Source organism: Ammospiza caudacuta, chromosome 7 (assembly GCF_027887145.1).
Source record: "Ammospiza caudacuta isolate bAmmCau1 chromosome 7, bAmmCau1.pri, whole genome shotgun sequence".
Taxonomy (NCBI): domain Eukaryota; kingdom Metazoa; phylum Chordata; class Aves; order Passeriformes; family Passerellidae; genus Ammospiza; species Ammospiza caudacuta.
This window is the reverse complement of record NC_080599.1, coordinates 18116086-18134889: the sequence shown is the minus strand read 5'-3', so window position 1 is coordinate 18134889 and position 18804 is coordinate 18116086. Positions and strand designations below refer to the sequence as shown.

The window sequence follows — 18804 nt, the reverse complement described above, 5'->3', positions numbered from 1 at the left end:
AGGCATTCGGGGCTTTGGACATGCCACATGGAGAGGCAGGAGGCGCCCTCCCTGCTGGCCAGCCCCAGCTGCACAGGGAGAGGACTGGGGGCGCTCCCGGCACCTCACCCAGCTGCTGCAGTGTGCAGCCAGGGAGAAGCAGGCATCCCGTGCCAAGGGGATGTTCCCTCACTGACCACAGCCACTCCAGGGCAGCTCAACTGCCCACCAAACGCATTTTGGATGCCCCACGGGTGATGCATGGCAGCTGGCAGCCGGATGCTAGTACCTTTTAGTTCCATGGGGAAATCTCCAGGTCCTCCTCCCCCAGAGTTAATCCATATCTTCATCTGCCAGGAGAAGAATGTGTATAGCAGAGTTTCATTGGCAGCTGCCTGCTGCCCATGCCCGGGCATGGAGCAGGGCGCTCCAGCTCTTCCTGGCTCTCAGCCTGGGATCACAGTCCAGCTGAAGCCCCTGAGCTGGGCTCTGCCACCCTGAGCATCCCACAGCATTCTGGCCCCTGTCCGTGCTCCCGAAGCTGCCAGCATTCTGAGCAAACTGGGCAGGTGCCAAAGCCATGGGCCCTGGCAGGTGACCCACCAGGCCCCAAACTCGGACCCTCCTGTGGCTGGGCAGGAGGAACTGTGGACTTGGGGGGTCCATGGAGCCCTCCACACTCTTGTACGCACTAGCTCAGCCCCAGCAGGCGCGTGTGGCACAGTTCCCAGTACCCCGTGGCTAAGGCATGTGTATATTCAGTAGATGCACCTATGTGTAGGGGCCAACCCGCTGAAGAGACACTCGGTATGTGATCTGGCTGCATGGTTTCCTTGTGGCACTTCTGCAGGCAGCTCAGCTCACCTCCCCCGAGGGCACCCCGGGGCTGGGGAGCTCTGGAGCTGCACTGTGTGCCTGGGATGTGGGGTGGAACACAGGTAACAGCCCGAGACTTGGAGCCAGGATGATGGAGGGAGCAGCTGGCTGACCCACACTAGCTGTGTGTCCCAGCTGCTGTGTGTCCATGGTGGGAGGGAGGATGCTCTGAGGCTCAGCAGCCATGTGCAGCAGCAGGGCCGGGGCAGGCCCCTGTGCCTGGGCGAGGGGAGGGCAGGGATGGTGGCTGTGCCCCACAGAGACTGGCAGGTCTCCCGCGTGCTCCTCCTGCCTGCGACACAGGATGGATGCCTCATCCCTGCTGAGCGTGTCGAGACGAGGACGGGCCTCGTTCGTGTCCTGGAATTGGTGTCCCTCTGCCTGTCCCCTGGATGGCCGCTCCGTGCTCAGGGTGCGTTGTGGCCCATCCCAGCCGTGCCTCAGCGGGCTGGGGCAGGTGGGGCACATCTGCAGCTCCCGGGGCCCGGGCACTCTGCACCATCGGTATGGCCCCGCATTCAATAACAGGCTGGGGGGTCTGGGGGGCAGCTGTGGGGTCCGCGGTGTCCATGCCCTGCTCCGGCCCGGCCCCCGCCGGCAGCGGGGCGTGTCCCCAGGGGGCGTGGTCACGGAGCGCGCCCCGCTGGCCCCGCCCCCCGCGCTCTGCTCATCATCACGCCACCGGCGGCGCGGGCCCCGCCTCCCTGCCGCCCGCCGATTGGCTGCGGGGCCGGGCGGGGCGGGGCCGGGCGCGCGCAGAGCTTATAGGGCGGGGGCGGCGGGTGCGGGGCAGCGATGGAGCGCGTGGTGCTGGTGACCGGTGCGAGCGGGTGAGCGGCGCTGAGGGCCGGGAGGGGCGGGCTGGCCTCGGCTCCGCTCGGGTTGCGCTGGGTTCCGTTCGGTTCGGCTCTCTCTGACACCGTGCCGTTGCAGCGGTGTGGGGCTGGCGCTGTGCAAGCGGCTGCTGGATGAGGATGGCCGTATTCACCTCTGCATCGCCTGCCGCAACGAGCAGAAGAGCGAAGCCACGCGGGACCTCATCCTGGCCACCCACCCCTCTGCCCAGGTGTCCACCGTGGAGATGGACCTGGGTAACCTGGCCTCCGTCCTGCGGGCCGCCCGTGAGCTCCGCTGCAGGTACGGGATCTGTCCCCATGGGACACCCCCGCCCGCGCTGCGCTCCGCCGGGCACCCCTGACCCCTCCGACCCGGCTCCTGTGCTCTCTCCACGCAGGTTTCAGCGCCTGGACTTTGTCTACCTCAACGCTGGGATCATGCCCAACCCGCACGTGAACTTCAAGGCTCTCTGGCACGGGCTCCTCACCGGGTAGGAGTGTTGCTCCAGCCCCCGCCTGTGGGCAGCACGGGGTGCCGTGCTGAGGAGCCTGCCTCCCTCCGGTGCGAGACAGAGTGGGATGCCCTGGGGATGCCCTCCCTTGTGGGGTGGGTTTGCCGGCTGAGTGCCGTGCTGCGGTGGCCCAAGGCACCCAGAGCCACCTCTGCTGCCAGGTGTCAGCCCCGCTGGAGGGCAGGAGGTCACCCAGAGTCTGCAGCCACTGCCTGAGAAATGCTGCTGTGTTGAACTCTGGGTCTCCTTGCTCTTGTTGTGATGCCAGGGTAGGTTTTTGCAGGCTTGTTCAAAGCTGTGGATCGCAGCAGTTTGTGAGGGCCATGGTTGGTGTGAGCGTCCCTGCTCTGTAGGCAGCACAGTGACGTGTGTGAGTCTGACAGAACTGCTGGGCTCTTGAGCTCTCCTGCCACACTGCTTTCCTTGCCTGCATTAGGCATGGCCCGAGGCCTTGGCTAGATGATGAAGCTTGATGAAGTTATCTGAGAGTGAAATGAGGGAAGGAGGTGTTTTTAACAGTACTTTACCATGGTAAAGTGAAGGAAGGGACAAGACTTCTCTGGTCTAGTGAGTATTGAGGCACTTGCAAATAAAGGGCCTGGGATACTCTCTAGATGTTTCCCATCTATTTCGTTAATGGTTTGATGTTGCCCTTGAAAGCAAAGCTGTGTGGGGCCTGTGAGGTGAGGGTACTGCTGAAGGGCTCAAGTGGGGAAGTAGTGGATTCCCCCTGGCAGTGTTCCTCACTAACTCCTGTTGTTGGCTTCCAGGAAGCTGCTCCACATGCTGACCACTGCAGAAGGCATCATGACCCAGACGGACAGGCTGAATGGAGATGGGCTTCAGGAGGTGTTTGCTACCAACCTCTTTGGGCACTTTATGCTGGTGAGGCTTCGTACGAAGATTGAACCCTCAGTCTGATGTTTGATGTGGGGTAGGGATGGGTCTGGGCAGTACAGATCTCACAGGTTCAGATGCTGATGGAGGCTGCAGCCTGACAGATAAAGAATGACAGGACAAAGGCTTGACATTTGTTTGAATGAGCAATAAATGGTGACTTTTGTTGTAAGAGTTAATATAATTTTGAGGTTACTCTAGTGAGCCAGCAGACAGAAGTCAATCATATGTAGCTCTCCATCCAGGATAAATGCTAAGGCTTGGCTGTATTAAATTCTGAGGTGCTCAACTGAGCTGTCCAGCCGAATGAGAGCTGCTCATACAAGTGTCTGCTCTTGGCTAGTCTAGGAAAAGCTGTCTGGGAAAGCTGAGAGAAGCTCACAGCCTTAGGTGCTGTAAAGTGATACCCTGAGCCTGGGAAACTGCTGTGTTAAATAAGTTAAGGATTCTTTTTCCAGGTTCGTCAGCTTCAGTCTCTGCTCTGCAGCAACGAGAAGCCCTCACGACTCATCTGGACCTCCTCCAGCAATGCCAGGGAGTCTGCCTTCAGCCTCTCTGACTATCAGCATGCCAAGGGGCAGGAATCATACAGTTCCTCTAAATATGCTACTGACCTGACCAGTGTGGTTCTGAACAGGAAATTTAATGACCAGGTGATGATGGGGTTTGTGTTGCTGCAGAAATCTAATGAGCTGCTGCTGTTTGTAATTATCATGACGTTGTTGTTACCTAGTTGCATTCATTCACTCATAGCAGTCTGATGCATTCCTTAGTGCACAGGTAAGAACTAAACATGGCTGAGATTGAACTGGTGGTGTGGGGGGTAGGGAATCTGCCAGAGAGATTGCCAGATTCTGGAGTTCTTGCCAGAAGAACTTCCCAAAGTGGGAGATTTTGGGAGCAGTTCTTACCTTGCAAGCTCTACTCCTTAGATCAGAATTGATGTTAGAGAGCAAAGAGCCTCTGCTTTTTTCAGGTGTCCCTGTCCATCAGCACAGGGCTGCTCTGGCAGTGCTGCCTGGAGCTGCAGGCTCTGCTGAGGGCTCTGTGCTACTGCTCAGGTCAGCCAGGGAGCTGTACAAGCAACTGCCTTCCCTGTCCTGGGGCAGTGATGGGTTGTGCTGGCAGCTGCAGCTCTGCTCCAGCAGTAATGCTTTTGCCATTCTCAAACACTTCTGGAGAAAATGGTTTAGTCCCAAAAGGCTGAGCTCTTACATATTAAAGAAGAGATAGTCTTTAGTCTGACTGGGCTGTAATTTTTGGGATATCTGCTGAGCTGCATGGAGATTGCACCAGGAGGCTGCATTTTCTACCCTGGGGGTTTGCAATGGGCATGGATCAAACACAAACCTTTGGACCTCTTAAAAATCGCCGCATCTAATTGCTCTCTGCTCTGGTACTTAGTGTAGTAAAAAAGTCTGATGTCTGTACACACCCTCTCTGGCTGAGGAGCACTGGGAGGGAAGCAGCATGACCCATTCTTTTAAGTGTGGTGTAATTGCACACTGACTTTGTTTCTTCTCTGCAGGGTCTGTATTCCAGTGTTGTTTGTCCTGGGCTTGTTATGTCCAATATGACATACAGAATTTTGCCTATCTTTCTGTGGAAGCTGCTGATGCCCATCATGTGGTTGGTGAGTGGATGTCCTGGCTGGTTTTGGGCTGTGACACACATCACTGCAAGTGATATACAGCACACTTTGGCTCCTTGCTGCCTGTGTTGGTGTAGATTTCTTCCTTCTCTTGGGCTGGGCAGGCTGGACCCTGTGTAAGCCTTGCCCTTCTCATCTTGGGGCCCAGTTTCCAAGCTGAGTTTGGAGGTTTGGTGCTGGACACTGGCAGAGGAGCAGGGTTCAGCCCTTCAGCTACAGCAGTGTTTGTCAAAGCTCCCCTTGGAAGCTTTGCCAGTTCTGCTTGGGATTGTGAAACACCATCAGCTTGCTGGCAGCAGAGCTTGGGATGTGGCCCCAGCTTGGCCCCTGTGCTTTGAGATGCTGTTCATTTCTAGAACAACCTGCTTTCCAGTGGTGTTCTTTCCATTCCTCTAGAAGGCAGTGTTGTTTTTTTCTTTCCAACCCTATGGAAAGCAAAGCTTCCTGCTCCCTGTTGCCTCCCCATCTGCTTCCTCAGAAGTTTCCTTGCCTTTCTTCCTCTGGCCTTCAGCTTTCCAGGTTTGTTGCAGTTCTGTCCCTGAGGGCTGCCTGTTCTGAGCCATGATGCTCTTGCTGCAAGAGTGGCCTTTCATCTTAAGCTGCCCCAGTTGCAGCAGCTGATCCTGATGGATCATGTTTCTCCTGGCAGCAGAGAGGCAGTGCCTTCTCAGTTGTCCCCAAGGCTGGCACTCCTGCAGATCCCCTCTGCCATTCCTGCCCTTGAGACCCTTCCAGAGGAGGCACCTGCAAGGTGTGTGTGGCCTGTTGCTCCTGCCTTGGGTGATCTCTGTGTGGGACCATGGAGTGACACTTGCTGGGGGGCTCCAGAAAGCAGTTTGTGGTGATAAGGGATGCTTTAGTCAGTGTGCAGTGTTGCCTGTTGTCCAGTTTGAGAAGCACTTGTACCTTTGGTAGATTATCTGGAGTGTTTGGGCTGCTCAGGGCTTGCCAACAAACCTTGGGCCACAGTACAAACTCTGCCATGTCCTTCTTTTCCCCTCAGATCCGATTTTTTGCCAAAACTTATACTCTGACACCCTATAATGGAGCAGAAGCTCATGTAAGTAGTTCACATTTTGATTTTAGCATTGCTTCCTTCTGAGTAGCTCTTCTGGGGTCTTGTGGCTTGAGCAAAGAGCCTCTCAGCGAGGCTGGTGGGTGGGAGCTGTGTGTGAGCCCCAGATGGCACACAGCATGAGTGTGGGGAGCCAGCTGTCCCCAGGGCTGCTCAGCCACCTGGAGCTCTGTGACCTTCACCCAGTCCCATAAAATAAATGGTTTTGGGAAAGCATCCTGACCAGGGAGAATGATGTGCAGCAGAGGGGGTGGAGGTGGGTGATGGGGAGCACAACGTGTTCTCAAACACAGTGGCAGCAAGTGCAGCCATGCTGAACTGCTGTAGCAGAAACCTCCATTACTCTTGGCTGAGGTAGGTCACATCTGAAGGGAGCCAGCTCAGAACTTCACAGATCACATCTTCCCCTGCTTGGTGGGAGCTCCTGTGGTGTCTTCTCCCGTGTCTGCTGGCAGTCAGGTCTTTGCCCACAGGCGTGGCTGGGACAGTGTGTGCTGGACTTGTACATCTTTGTGCTCTTCTTCCAGGTGTGGCTGTTCAAACAGAAGCCAGAGTACCTGGATGCTCTTGTCAAATACCACAGCTGTACTTCTGGACTGGGGAGATGCTACGTGGAGCCTCGCAAGGTCAGTGGAGAGGGAGCTTCCTGCTGCCTCTGCCATCTGCTTTGTATGGGAGGGCTGGTGCCAAGGGTGTCCTGTGCCTGGAGTGGAAGGAAGATGCTTGTTGAGTGCTAAGTAGCAAGAAGGGATGTGGGGTTATCTGCAGTGCTTCCTAGAGTAACTCCTGGCTTAGGCTGGAGTCTGGAAGACAATGGAAGTGACGATCAGAACGGGTTAAGTGTGGGATGATACTTTCCCAAAATATGTTCTGGCTTATGCCCTGGTGACAGAGCATGTCTGGAAATGCACCCTGCTTGTCCCCAGAGCTGCCCTCGGTGTGTGCACTGGCTGCCACCAAGGGATGGTCTCACAGTGCTGTTTCCTTGCCTTCCAGATGGATGTGGATGAAGACACTGCCGAGAAACTTTACCAGAAGCTGTTGGAACTGGAGGAGCAGAGTCTAGAGAAATACCATGATCTCTTAGATTAAGTAAAGCTAGTCTCAGTGGGGTGAGAGTCTTGTATCAGTAACCTGGGGTTTCTTTATTCTGGTGCTACCTGCGTTGCCAGCTGCTCTGCAGGAACATGGCTTCAGACACAATCTTCCTTCTCGACAGAAGGTGAACAGTTCCTGAAAATGGAAGTGTGAAAACTGAAGAGAAATACTTAGACCTTTGGCTATGGGATTTTTCTTTTGGCATAAAACTGGAGACCTCGAATAGGCAGAGTCTGTCCCAACACAGTTGCAAAGTGGTGTCTTGCAGAAGCATGACTGAGCTGTGTGTGGTTCAGGAGCAGCCTCAGAACCTGTGGTTTCCATCTGGCTCAGGGCAGCAAAGGCAGCAGTCTGGGGTGCTGCCCTGCATCTTGGCTCTGCTGGTGTTTGTAGATGGCTCAGACACATCACCTGTGGCTCATCCTGATGTACTTGAAGGCTCACCTTCAGCAGAGCTGCCTTACACTTGTTCACCAAAGCTGGGGCTGCCTCTGCAGACCTTCTCAACAAGATTGAACCTTACTGGCAGGCAGGGTCTGCCCAGCAGCTGAAACCAAGCTCCTGAAGAGCTGGCCTGAGAAGCACACACCTGCCTCAACTGTGAGGACAGATGCCTTGCTGTCCCCTGGGTATGGGCACTTGAGGGTTTTAACCATGACTGCCTTGAAAGGATGATGTTAACCTGGATTCAGGGCCAGTCTGCTCTGTTTAGAGCAAGAGTGAGAGGTTACCATGTTGTTTTATCTATTTAACTCTTTTTATATAATATAAATCTATTGTACCAACCATTCTTCCTGTTGTTTATCTGGAGACTTTCAGCAAGTACCTGCCACCAAGTAACTTCAAGTGCTGTAATGAATAAACGACTGAAATTGAGTTGTCCTTAATGCAGTGGTGTTTTTACTTCCAATATCCATCTAGTTTTGACTTGGAGGCTTGGCAGAAAACTTAATTGGTGCCTTGTGCTGTAAATCTGTGCATACCTGGGAAATGTGGAGCCTCTCTGCCACGGAAGAGCTGTCAACCACCTTTTTGGCTTGCTTCTTTAGCTAAGGAAAGACATGAGTGATTTCTAAAGACTTCAGTGTGGTTTTGTGTGCTGAGCACCTGTGGGAAGCCTGAGACTATTTCCCAGCCTTAGGCTCTTGGGAGATGTCTTTTGGTGCTTGCTCACCTGCTGTGTCACATAATGACTCTTAATGCTTAATGCACTAATTAATGGTTTAATGCACCTCCCTGGGGCTGCCTGGGGTTGGGTGCTGTTGGAGTGGGAGTGCTGCCTGCCCTGGCTGCTGCCTCCTGCCAGGGTGCCACAGAGAGGGGCGCTGCTAGGAAACCTGCTCAGAGCTGGCTGTCAGGAGAATGCAGGCTCTTCATGGACTTGCCTTGCAGGGATGCACATTCAAAGAGTCTTGCTTTCATTTTTTAATTTCTTCCCGTCCTCCGCTGGTTTGGAGCAGAGCAGAAGGGTGCTGGCAGCAGAGGTGGATCAGTGTTGAGTTTGGGCTGAGGGGACCCTCCCAGCTCAGCCCTGAGTGAGGCCTGAGCCCAGCAGCACTGGTGTGGGCAGCAATGCACTGGGTTTTGCCTGGCAGTAGAGCAGAATGAGGAGCTGGCCATTGTGGGGTGCTGCTTCCCTCAGCTGTGGCTGGAGCTGTTCAGAGCTGTGAAACAGCTTATGTGGGTGTGCTTATGTGGGTGTTTATTTAAATGCAATAAAGCCAGTCCCAGCACCAGATCTGCATTCTGTGGCTTTGTTCAGCTGTGTCCTACAACGCCCTGGGACCAAAGCCCTCTATTTCTGGTGGAGTAGTGCCTTCCCTGTTCCACAGGGAGAGTTGGTGGCTGGTTCTCCTCCCCACAGCATCCTGCAGCAGTCCTTGGCTCCCTGTTCTGCAGGAGATGAAGCACATTGCCCTGGCTGGTTTTAGATGACTACCTTGAGTTTGCTGTGCTTCTGCCCTGGGCTGTAGCAGGTAACACTCACCAACTCCACCTTTAGTGTTCCCCCCACCCCAGTGCAGAGGCACTCAGTCATTTGTTATCCCTGCCTCATTTTCTCTCTGGGCTGAGACAAATGGAATAGCAAGTGTTACTCAAAAACAGTCTGACACAATTGAGCTGAGTGCAACTTAGTGGGGAGTGGGAGGGTCAGGGCTCTTATGCCAAGCTGCTCACTTGTACTGCCCTGTGCCAGCTGGCACTGCAGCTCTGCCAGGCTTAGGGTTTGAGTGCAGTGAGGTTTGGGGAGCCTAGAAGAGGTAGCTTTGCATAATCTAGCATACTTAAGGAGAATAAATGTCTTCTGATTTATAGGTTTGCTGGTTCTGTTGGGATTTTTTTCTTAAAGCTTGGAAAAAAGGGGAAAATTTCTTGGATGGGCAGAGGTTGATGACAAGAGCTAGGACCTTTTAGGTCCTTTTATCTCAAGTGTGCCTGTAGGATGAAGTTAGACATTTAACAGGAAAAGCAGGGATGGGATGGAACAAGTGCTTTTTGCCTCTGGAGACCTGAGCTCAGCTTCTGTTCAGAGTGACACAAAGGAGGAACAAAAGGTGCTGAGCCCTGGAGAGTGGAATGGCCTGGAAAGATGGGATACACTTGTCATTTCCCACAAGCTTTGAGCTGCATGGAGCTGGAGAGGCACAGCCAGCCCAGGGGTCTGCAGAGGAGTCTCTTCAGTGGGAGGAGGTGCTCCCTGTTCTGCGGGCCTGTCACAGGTCCCTGCTTCTCTACAGGGGCTCCTGCCTGCTTTTGTGACCCCAGGCATCATTGTCCCTCCCTTTCTGTGGAAAAAGACTTGGCTGTGCTCAACCTCACTTTGTGCCCCTCTCCTCCATGTGGTGAGAAGCTGGACGTCTTTGCAGCCAAAGGATGGGACTGTTTTGTGGGGTGGGAACTTCCCACATTTTTTTCTTTTGTCCTGAAAGCACAGGTAGGACCTGGATCCCTGAAACAGGGACTTCCCCAAGGGTGGCTCAGGTGCACAGGTAGGACCTGGATCCCTGAAACAGGGATTTCCCCAAGGGTGGTTCAGGTGCTGGCTGCTCCCAGGGGCTGGCTGCCCACCCCAGCTGGCTGTGAGAGGAACTGGCCACTGCTGGGCATGTGCCAGTCTGCAGGGCAGCACGGCTCCTCCTGCTCTGCTCCTGGCCAGCACATGCCTGTGCATGGAGATCAATCCCTTCCAGCTGGACCCAACTGCTCTGTGCAATGAGAACAGGTCCTGCCTGGAGCACAGGGCCCTGGCATGCAGGGTGGTGAGAAAAATAGCGAAGAGCTGGCAGTGGCAGCCATGAATCACTGCTAACACAGGATCTTGCTCTTTGTGAGCCTTGGATATGGAGCTTTCCAGAGAACCTCCAGGGCAGGTCTTCAGTGTGAAAACTCGTTGTGGTTGCTCTGTGAAACCCTGCACAATCAGCTGTGTGATCTGGTATCTCACAGCTGTGCCTCATCCTGAGCCACTGGATTTTCACCCTTGTGAGCAAACACACTGCCTTGCTCCAAGCACAGCCTGAGCTCCCCATTGCTTTTCAGCTCAACTGGCTGTCAGCTATGTAGGGCATGGATAACAGAGGGTGGGTGGGAACTGAGCCCTGGCCAAGGAAGGAGAAGGCTTGAGGTTGGTGTCAGAGCTGAAATCCCGTGGCTGGGTGACCTTTACCTCTCCAGGAAGGGAAGGGAGTGGGATGGAAGAGAACAACAAGGACTGGCATGTTCCTGTATGCAGGTGGATATAATACAGCCAGGCTGTTTGGAAAGATCCAGGCTTAGTGGATGGCAGCTTGGATGTTGAAAGTCTTGGGAGCTGCCCAGCGTGGGGAGAGGAGACACATAGCTCTGAAGGGCTGGGTGAGAAGCAGGGAGCAGAAGCCCCTCTGAGGGTGCTGCAGCAGCATGACCTCTCTGTCTGGCAGAGAAGAGACAAGAGGGACCTGGGTCTGGGTGGGTTTTGCTGAGAATGGGCAAATTCCAGAGCCAAGACTGCCTCTAGAGTCAGGGAAGATTGTCAGCACTGCTTTGAAAGATGGAGCTCTGCTCAGAGGAGAAATCAAAAAGGGAACTGGTGGATGAGTTTAGGAATAACTCATGAGAAGAATCAGAATGAATGGTAAATTCCTTGTTAAGCTCATCAGTCGATGCTCCTGTGTACAAGGAGAGTTTGGAGGGGCTGTGATGCTGTAATTAACATTGTTGGCACCAGTGCTCAGCGAGAGGGGCCTGGACAGGCTGCCCTGCCAGAACACCTCTGCAGATGCAAGGGTTTGTATCAAACCAAAGTGCTAGCAGGGGAGATGGCAGGGCAGGCAGATGACATTCACCTTGGGGCAGAGCAGCTGAGCTGCTCGCTGTGCATTCCTTTCTCCCTTCCAGCTGCCTCCAGCACAGCAAACAGGAGTGTGCCTGGGTACCCAGCCCAGGCTCAGGCTGGGCAAGGCAGCACAGATGCTGAGTGTGTGTGCAGGACTCTCTTGGGTGAAGGAGAAGCTGCTAAAGACAAAGATGGTGTGCCATGGAGGCACAGCTCCAGACTTTGCCTTCTGGGACACATGTTCTCTGTGCAGTTTGGGAGCTGGCTCCGGCTTCTGCTCTCGTCTCTTTTCCCAAAGCCAAGGCCAACACTGCTGGGGTGCAGAGCAGCAGATTGGAAGGGATATAGGGGAGCAGGGGGAGCGTAAAGCTGAGCTGGTGGGGGTAGAAGCTGGTGGTATGAAGGTGTCCTCTCCAACACCTCCTGGGCCCCTAGAAGCCCACGGGATCTTCAGGGACGTGTGGGCACTGACCATGGCAGAGTGATCTGCTGTTGGTATGCCAGGACAAACAGAGCATGTTGGAACAGGTTCCACAGAATCACAGATTTGGAAGGAACCCTCAAGGATCATCAAAGCACAACTCCTGGCCCTGCACAGGACACCCCAAGAATCACACCAAGTGCCCCAGAGCATTGTCCAAACACTTCTGAAACTCTGGCAGGCACAACCACTTCCCTGGAGAGCCTGCTCCAATCCCCAACCACCCTCTGGGTGAAGAACCTTCTCCTAATATCCAACCCAAGCCTTGCTGGACACAGCTTCTTGCTGCTCCCTCAGGGTCTCTTGCTGGTCACCACAGAGGAGAGATTGGTGCTTCCCCTTGTGAGGAAGCTGCTGTGAGGTCTCCCCTCGGTCTCCTCTTGTCCAGGCTGACCAAGCAAAGTGACCTCCCTGCTTCTGGCATGGCTTCACCTCCAGGCCCCTCCCCATCAAACAGGACCCCAGGTGGGGCTGGGCAGGGCTGGTGACGCTGGCACGGGTGCCATCCCCGGATGGGCTGCCCAGGGCACTCAGTGGCACGTGCTGCTGGTATGTGGTGACTGCTGGAGAAACCTGTCCCAGCACATCCCACTGGATCAATCACCTTCCCTGAATGTGGCTGCTCAGGCTGATGCTCCCTGCCCGAGGAGCTGAGCTCAATCCATTCCCCAGGGACCTGTCAGTGGTGTCAGTTGTGACACAGGCTGCTGCCAGAGAGGGGTCATGTTTTTATCAGGCCTTGCTAATCCCTATTTTCTCTCCACCTTTTTCCCCTGCCCGTGCATCCCTCAGCGAGGTGCTCATCGGGGATTTGATTGCTGCAGGACAAAGGGCAGCTTTCCCAATGTTTATCAGAGCACTGCTCTGTGAGCCGTGGCTCCAACCATGGTGGCCTGGGCACCTCAGAGGCACTGCTTGGAGCAGGACAGGCTGTCCTGGCCCTGGCCCGTGCCCACTTTGCCAGCAGTGCTGAATGCTGTGCAGGGGCTGCCTGGGGTGTGCAGGCCCTGCCTGGCTCTCCCTGCACAGTGCCCTGAGCCCTCAGGTCCATGGTTCAGCTCAGGAGAGGGCAGAGCAGGGCATTAGCAAGGGGGACACTCCAAGGTGGGTTCCAGCACAGCTGGGAGCCATGGGGGTCAGCCAGGCTTCTTTCCCTGGAGCCAAAAGAACTGAAGACAACCAGTCCTCAGAGCCTCACTTTTGCCCAAGCTGGAGGCTCCCCCAGAAAGTTCTAAAGGGGTTTTCTGTCTGAGAGACTGAAACAGAAGGGTTTGCTTCCTTGCTTTGTCCCTGAGCACTTTTATGGCTACCACAAGCCCCTGCTTCCCCTTGAGGGCCCTTCTTGTCCCCTGCCCTGTCTTGGCAGGGCTGCTCTGAGGCCAGCAAAGAGACAGAGCAGCGTGGAGGGACTCCAGGGGAGGGGAAGGTGTGTGGGCAGGGCAGGGTGCTCCAGTCAGGGCTGTGTGGAGAGATTGCTGTCCTTCTGCAGCAGCACAGTCAGTCAGGCCTTGGTGGAAGCTCAGGGGCTGCTGGTGTGGCTGTGTCAGGTCCCAGTGCCAGCAGGGGCAATGTGCAGGTGGTGCAGTCACTGTGCCAAGGGCAGCGAGGGCACACACGTGCGGTGCCCGGGCATGGCACTGAAGGGCGGGATGGGCAGACAGAGGGACAGGAGGACATGCTGGTCCTCCCCAAAGTGATGGAGCAGCCTGGCAGCGTGTGGGCGTGCTGGGAGTGCGCTGTGAGCAGGGCACTGGTGTGGCTGGGTGGCCCAAAGCCGGGACTGCCTTGCCCAGCCCCACGGGGCACAGAGGGCACGTGCCTGGTGGAATGGGATGTGTGTGCTCAAGGAGGTTTGTGTTTGGAAACACAGCAGGGCAGAACCTTGCCTTGATCACAGGGGCCAGGCTTAATTACAGTGTGAAGTGGAGATGGGTACAATCAGCTGGCATCTCAGGGAGGCTGGATGGAGCAGCTGCATCCCTGAAGGTGCAGGCTATGAGTTAGGGTCGAAGGTATGGACACACCCTTGTTTTTACCCACTGGATTTCTTTGTCATCTTCTGCGCTGTTCAAACCAGAACTAATAGCCAGAGCTGTTTTCCTGGCTGTGCCATGCAGGGCGTTTCCACGGTACTCTGTAGGTGCCAGTGCCAGCACAGGACAGAATCCCTTGATGTGTAGGAAAGCCCAGGTGAATCCCAAAAGTCTTTGACACCAATGGGAAAATGTCAGGCCCCAGCATCTGCCACCATTTGGTGAATGGGAACAGAAAGCCAGGAATTTCAGCATAACATTATTATAAAGCAGAACTTGTATGAAGTCCCACTTTGCTCACACTGCAGTAATCTGTCCTGAGCTTTGCAATCAGTGCCTGTGCAGCTCAGTTTAGTGCTGAGCTTTTCCTAAACCCAGCCTTAAGCTACTCTTATAAGCTCTTGTGGATGGACCAGAGCTGCCCAGGAAGCCTGGGGCCCTTCCCAGCCTGCCAACCTACCTGACACAGTGCAACTCACCTGGCCTGCTCCTGGCTTCAAAAACCGTGCTTGGAAAGTTCTGTTATAACTGGTTTTAGGACATATTTTAACATACATTTTCTGTTCTGGCTTGGACAGGTCTCCTCCCCAGTGCAGGTGCTCTGCAGAGGAATGCTGAAGGGTCAGGCTTGGGGCAGTTGTGGCTCCGCTCCCGTGGACAGCCCCGGAATGGTTTCCGGAGCGTGTGCCTGCTCACCCAGCTATCATTTGACTCACAGACATAAACAAAAAGCTTGCTGCTGAGGCCAGCAGGGCAACCTCTCAAATTGCTGGGCAGCTCTGGGTCACGTCACGAGTTTTCCTGCCAGGTTAATTCGCTCCATGGGCTGGATTTCCTCCTCCAGCGGATGGATGTAGGAGGGAGCTTCCCTCAGCCTGGGCGCCTGGGCCAACCTGTGTGGTGGAGCTGCTGCCGAGGCGCTGCTCTGATTGCTGCGCCCCTGCCCGGCTCTGCGGCCTCCTGCCACCCCACCACAGGCTGTGCCAGGCGAGTGGCAGCGCTGGGCACACCTCCCACACACTCTCACCCATGCCCGTGGCAGCTGCAGAAGTGTTGCCTGCAGGAGCCCTGGCGTGGGGACAGATCCACCAGCCTCTCTCTGTCTGTGACCCCTGCAGGTACATGCCTCGCAGGATCCAGCGCGGCTCTACAGACACCACCGCACCAAAAACCACCTGAGCCGAGGCCACAGGTTCTGGGAAGAGCTCCAGCACATACCAGGGGCATGCAAAGATCAACCGCAGCCTGCAGCTCACCTTGCTCACCTCCGGGCCAGATAAGAAGGAAGATGATGTGTCCCATCCTTGTGATGCTAGGCATCTTTCAGGTTTTGACCCTAAGTTTTCTGACATGTGTCCTTTCAGACTGGCAGGAGTGCCTGGCAGGCTGGAGGCTTGGTCTGCCCTGCAGAGACAGTCTGGGGAAGATGGGGTGGCAGGGACCTCGTGCAGCTCAGCACAGAGAAGGGCAGGGCCCTGCTGGGGCAGGAGCAGCCCCCTCACCAGCATGTGCCGGGCCACCCAGCGGGAAGGGAGCTTGGCAGAGAAAGCCATGAGGGGGCTGGCAGGGAGCAGGCTGGGCAGGAGCCAGGAACACACCTTGGCAGGGAACAAGGTGGAGGGTGTCCTGGGAGCATTAGCTGAGGGCTGAGAGCAGGCACAGGGAGGATCTTTCCCCTGCACTGAGCGCTGCATGGCCACACCTGGAGCGCCGCACGCAGCGTGGGGCTGGCCGGCAGCGAGAGAAACCCTGGAGAGCTCCAGAGGGGTCACTGCCATGGAGAAACACTGGAGCATCTCTCCTGCGGGGCAAGGCTGGGCGCGCCGGGGCCTGCGCCGCCTGGGGGAGGCTCGGGGGGCGCGGGCAGGCCAGCACGGCTCTGTGGGCCGGCCGGAAGCGCTGCCATCGCCGGGAGCTGCGAGGAGCCGCAGCCCCGAGCGGTGGATCCGGCTCCGGGCCGGGCCGTGCCGCGCGGGGGAGCTGCGGCCCCGCCAGAGGGACCGGCGGGACGGGCCGAGATCGGGCACACCGGGATCCAGCTCGGGCATCCCAGGATCCAGCACCGGCATCCCGGGATCCAGCTCGGGCATCCCTAGGGATCCAGCACCGGCATCCCGGGATCCAGCTCGGGCATCCCGGGATCCAGCTCCCACATCTCGGGATCCAACTCCAGCATCCTGGGATCCTGCTCCCACATGCCGGGATCCAGCTCCAGCATCCCGGGATCCAGCACCGGCATGCCGGGGATCCAGCTCCAGCATCCCGGGATCCAGCTCCGGCATCCCTGGGGATTCAGCACCGGCATCCCGGGATCCAGCTCAGGCATCCCGGGGATCCAGCTCCAGCATCCCGGGATCCAACTCCCAAATCCCGGGGATCCAGCTCCAGCATCCCGGGATCCAGCTCGGGCATCCCGGGGATCCAGCTCCCACATCTCGGGATCCAACTCCCAAATCCCGGGGCTCCAGCTCCGGCATCCTGGGATCCAGCTCCATCATCCCAGGGCTCCAGCTCCCACATCCCAGGATCCAGCTCCAGCATCCCAGGATCCAGCACTGGCATCCCGGTCTCCAGCTCCCACATCCCGCGGGGTCCCACCCCGGGCACCCGCCCGCCCCCGGGAGCCGTCCCCGGGGCGCCCGGCAGCCTCAGGTGTCCCCAAGGTGTCCCCAAGGGGCAGGATGTGCCGCCTGTGCCGTCCGTCTGTCCTGCCGGTCTCAGCACGCTCCGGCATCCCAAGGAGCGGCCCCTGCACCCCGGAGGTGCCGCCCCAGCCCTGGCCCGGCCTGACCCGCGGTGTCCCCTTGGTGCAGGGCCCCAGACCAGCACAGAGGGGCGAGGCACCAAGGACAGGCTTTCAGGTTTTTGCACTCACAGCTCCAGGCACAGCCATAGTCGTTGCCTGTCCTGAGACTTGTATTCCCTTTTGCCCAGACCTGGTGGTGTTTGTTCTTGTTGCACTTTGAAGAGCACTGTCTCCCTGCATCCTTGGGCAGCCCTGGCTCTGCTTGAGCCCAATAACAGAGTGGAGTCAGCTCTGGGGATACTGGGGCCTCCTGCTCTCATCAAAGTTTGGGCCAGTTTCCATCAGCAAGACAGAAAAGCCAGAACCACACCTTCTTGCTCTGCTGTCCTCAGCAATCTGTGGATTTGTCTTGTTTTTTTCTTGAAGGAGGACTATTCAGACTCTAGAGATGATTGCTATGAACCCAAAGTGCCTGTCAGTTTCTCTCCTTGCCCCCAAAAGACCGGATTAAATCCATCTTTAACCCAAACTAAACACCACCGTAAGAAATGCTTTCTTCCCCTTCGAAAGAAAAGAAATCAGCAAGGTGTGTCAGTAACATGCGAAATCCCTCCTTTTAGTTTTGAAATAGCGTGGTTGATTTGTTTTCCTTCTGTTTTTCCAGCCTTTGGAAGCAATCATTGAGAAAAGGCCTCCCCATTTTCAGGTGCTGTTTGCTGTGCAGCTCTGTGGGCTGGTGCCGCTGCCAGCCTGGCAGTGCCATGGCTGCTCGGGGCTCTGCTCCCCTGGGCTGGTGTTGCTGCCAGCCTGGCAGTGCCATGGCTGCTCGGGGCTCTGCTCCCCTGGGCTGGTGTTGCTGCTAGCCTGGCAGTGCCATGGCTGCTCGGGGCTCTGCTGCCCTGGGCCAGCCAGGCACGGGCTGGGCAAGCGCTGGCCCGGCAGCCCCAGGACAGGGGCTGTGCCGGCAAAGGGGGTAGCTGCCCTCGGGGAAGCTGAGCCATGGAAACACAGGCGAAACAGCCTGTGCTCAAGGGACCCATTATCCCTGAGAGAGGCTGCTTGGGGGAGGCTTTTAGAGATGCCTTTGCCTCCCACTGCTCTCCAGCTGCCGAAGGCTGGCTGTCCTTCTCCTGCCAGCCTCCCTGGTTGCTTCCCGCCCTGCTCTGCTGTGCTCAGCGCTGCCGCAGGGACCCACAGGGCCCTGGCCCCCTCTCCTGGCTTCCCTTCCCAGGGAGGCCGGAGGAAAGGGAGGCACAGCGCCATCCCACACGAATCCTGAGGTCAGCATCATCTGCCATCCCCTTGCCACAGCCGCTTCCTCTCTCACACGAGATGTTTTCTTTGTGTCTGGCAGCTCCATCCCTGCGGAGCTACCGTGGGAGAGAGGGGTGGAATGGAGCAGCTGGAGTCCCCCTAAGGAGGGTGCCTGCTCCCAGGGCTGCAGGCACCAGATTTGGGGTGGTTTTAAGACCCTGCATTAGGGACTGGGGGCGCTTGGCTTGTGCCTTGCTTCAGCAAGAGCTCACACGGCCTCCCATGCCACTTGCTGTGCGTGTGACTTCTGTGGGCATGTTTGGAGGAAATGTGAGTCTGTGCCAGGCCTGGGCCACGGTGCTGGTGCGTTTGTAAGGGCACCTGGGGTTCCCTCCTGTGTGGGCGAGGCCCAGCCATGTCACGGCGGTGCAGAGATGCTGTGCCTGCGCGCTCCCCGGGAACAGCGTGTCCAGAACACTTCCTTTTGGCAGGAGGTGCACAAGGATACAGGACTGCCAGAGCACAGCCTGAATTTCACTGAGCACACAGAGGTCCACACTCATGGCTGGGAGCCTTTCTTGGAACATGCTGCTTGTGTGACCCCAGCGTGGGCAGTGCGACTGAGAGCCGTGCCATCGGGACCATTTCCCTGCCATCCAAAGGATGGATGGAGGGTGAGAGCCAGGCTGTTCCTGGAGCTGGAAAAGGAGCCAGACAGGCCGTCAGGATGGCTCTCCGTCCGCCCCAGCTCCCTGGCACACGGCAGGGATGGGATGCTCAGGCTCGCCGGGTGCCGACCGGCAGCGCAGCCCTTTGGGGAGGCGGGTGGCGGCTCCCCGAGCACCCCGCATGCCGGGGCTCCCCGCAGCCCGCTCCGGGCGGGCGATGCAGGTGGGAAGCGCCGGCAGGGGCTCGTCCCGCCGCCCAAGGGGAAAGGAGCGGGAGAGGAGCGGAGGAGGAGCGGAGGGCGGGAGTCGGAGCGGGAGGGAGGGAAGGAGGAGGAGCGGGGCGGGAGCCCGGGCCGGCCCCGCCCGCCCCGCCGCTCCGCACC

At 57.1% G+C, this 18804-nt stretch overlaps 1 protein-coding gene across 1 annotated transcript; it reads left to right on the top strand.

Moving 5' to 3' along the window:
- The first annotated feature begins 1162 nt into the window (after nucleotides 1-1162).
- On the top strand, nucleotides 1163-7782 carry HSD17B7 (hydroxysteroid 17-beta dehydrogenase 7). Its single transcript, XM_058808770.1, has 9 exons — nucleotides 1163-1267; nucleotides 1789-1992; nucleotides 2090-2182; nucleotides 2974-3088; nucleotides 3559-3753; nucleotides 4629-4733; nucleotides 5755-5811; nucleotides 6354-6452; nucleotides 6823-7782. Exons 1-9 carry the CDS (start codon nucleotides 1248-1250, stop codon nucleotides 6916-6918), a joined length of 984 nt encoding a protein of 327 aa, XP_058664753.1. The 5' UTR covers nucleotides 1163-1247; the 3' UTR covers nucleotides 6919-7782.
- Nucleotides 7783-18804: the final 11022 nt, after the last annotated feature.

Excerpts from the sequence above, each read along its gene's own strand:
- HSD17B7 (XM_058808770.1), top strand. The coding sequence starts at position 1,248 with ATGGCCGCTCCGTGCTCAGG. Across the intron at positions 4,734-5,754 it reads TGATGCCCATCATGTGGTTG|ATCCGATTTTTTGCCAAAAC; the intron begins GTGAGTGGATGT and ends TTTTCCCCTCAG. Across the intron at positions 6,453-6,822 it reads GCTACGTGGAGCCTCGCAAG|ATGGATGTGGATGAAGACAC; the intron begins GTCAGTGGAGAG and ends CTTGCCTTCCAG.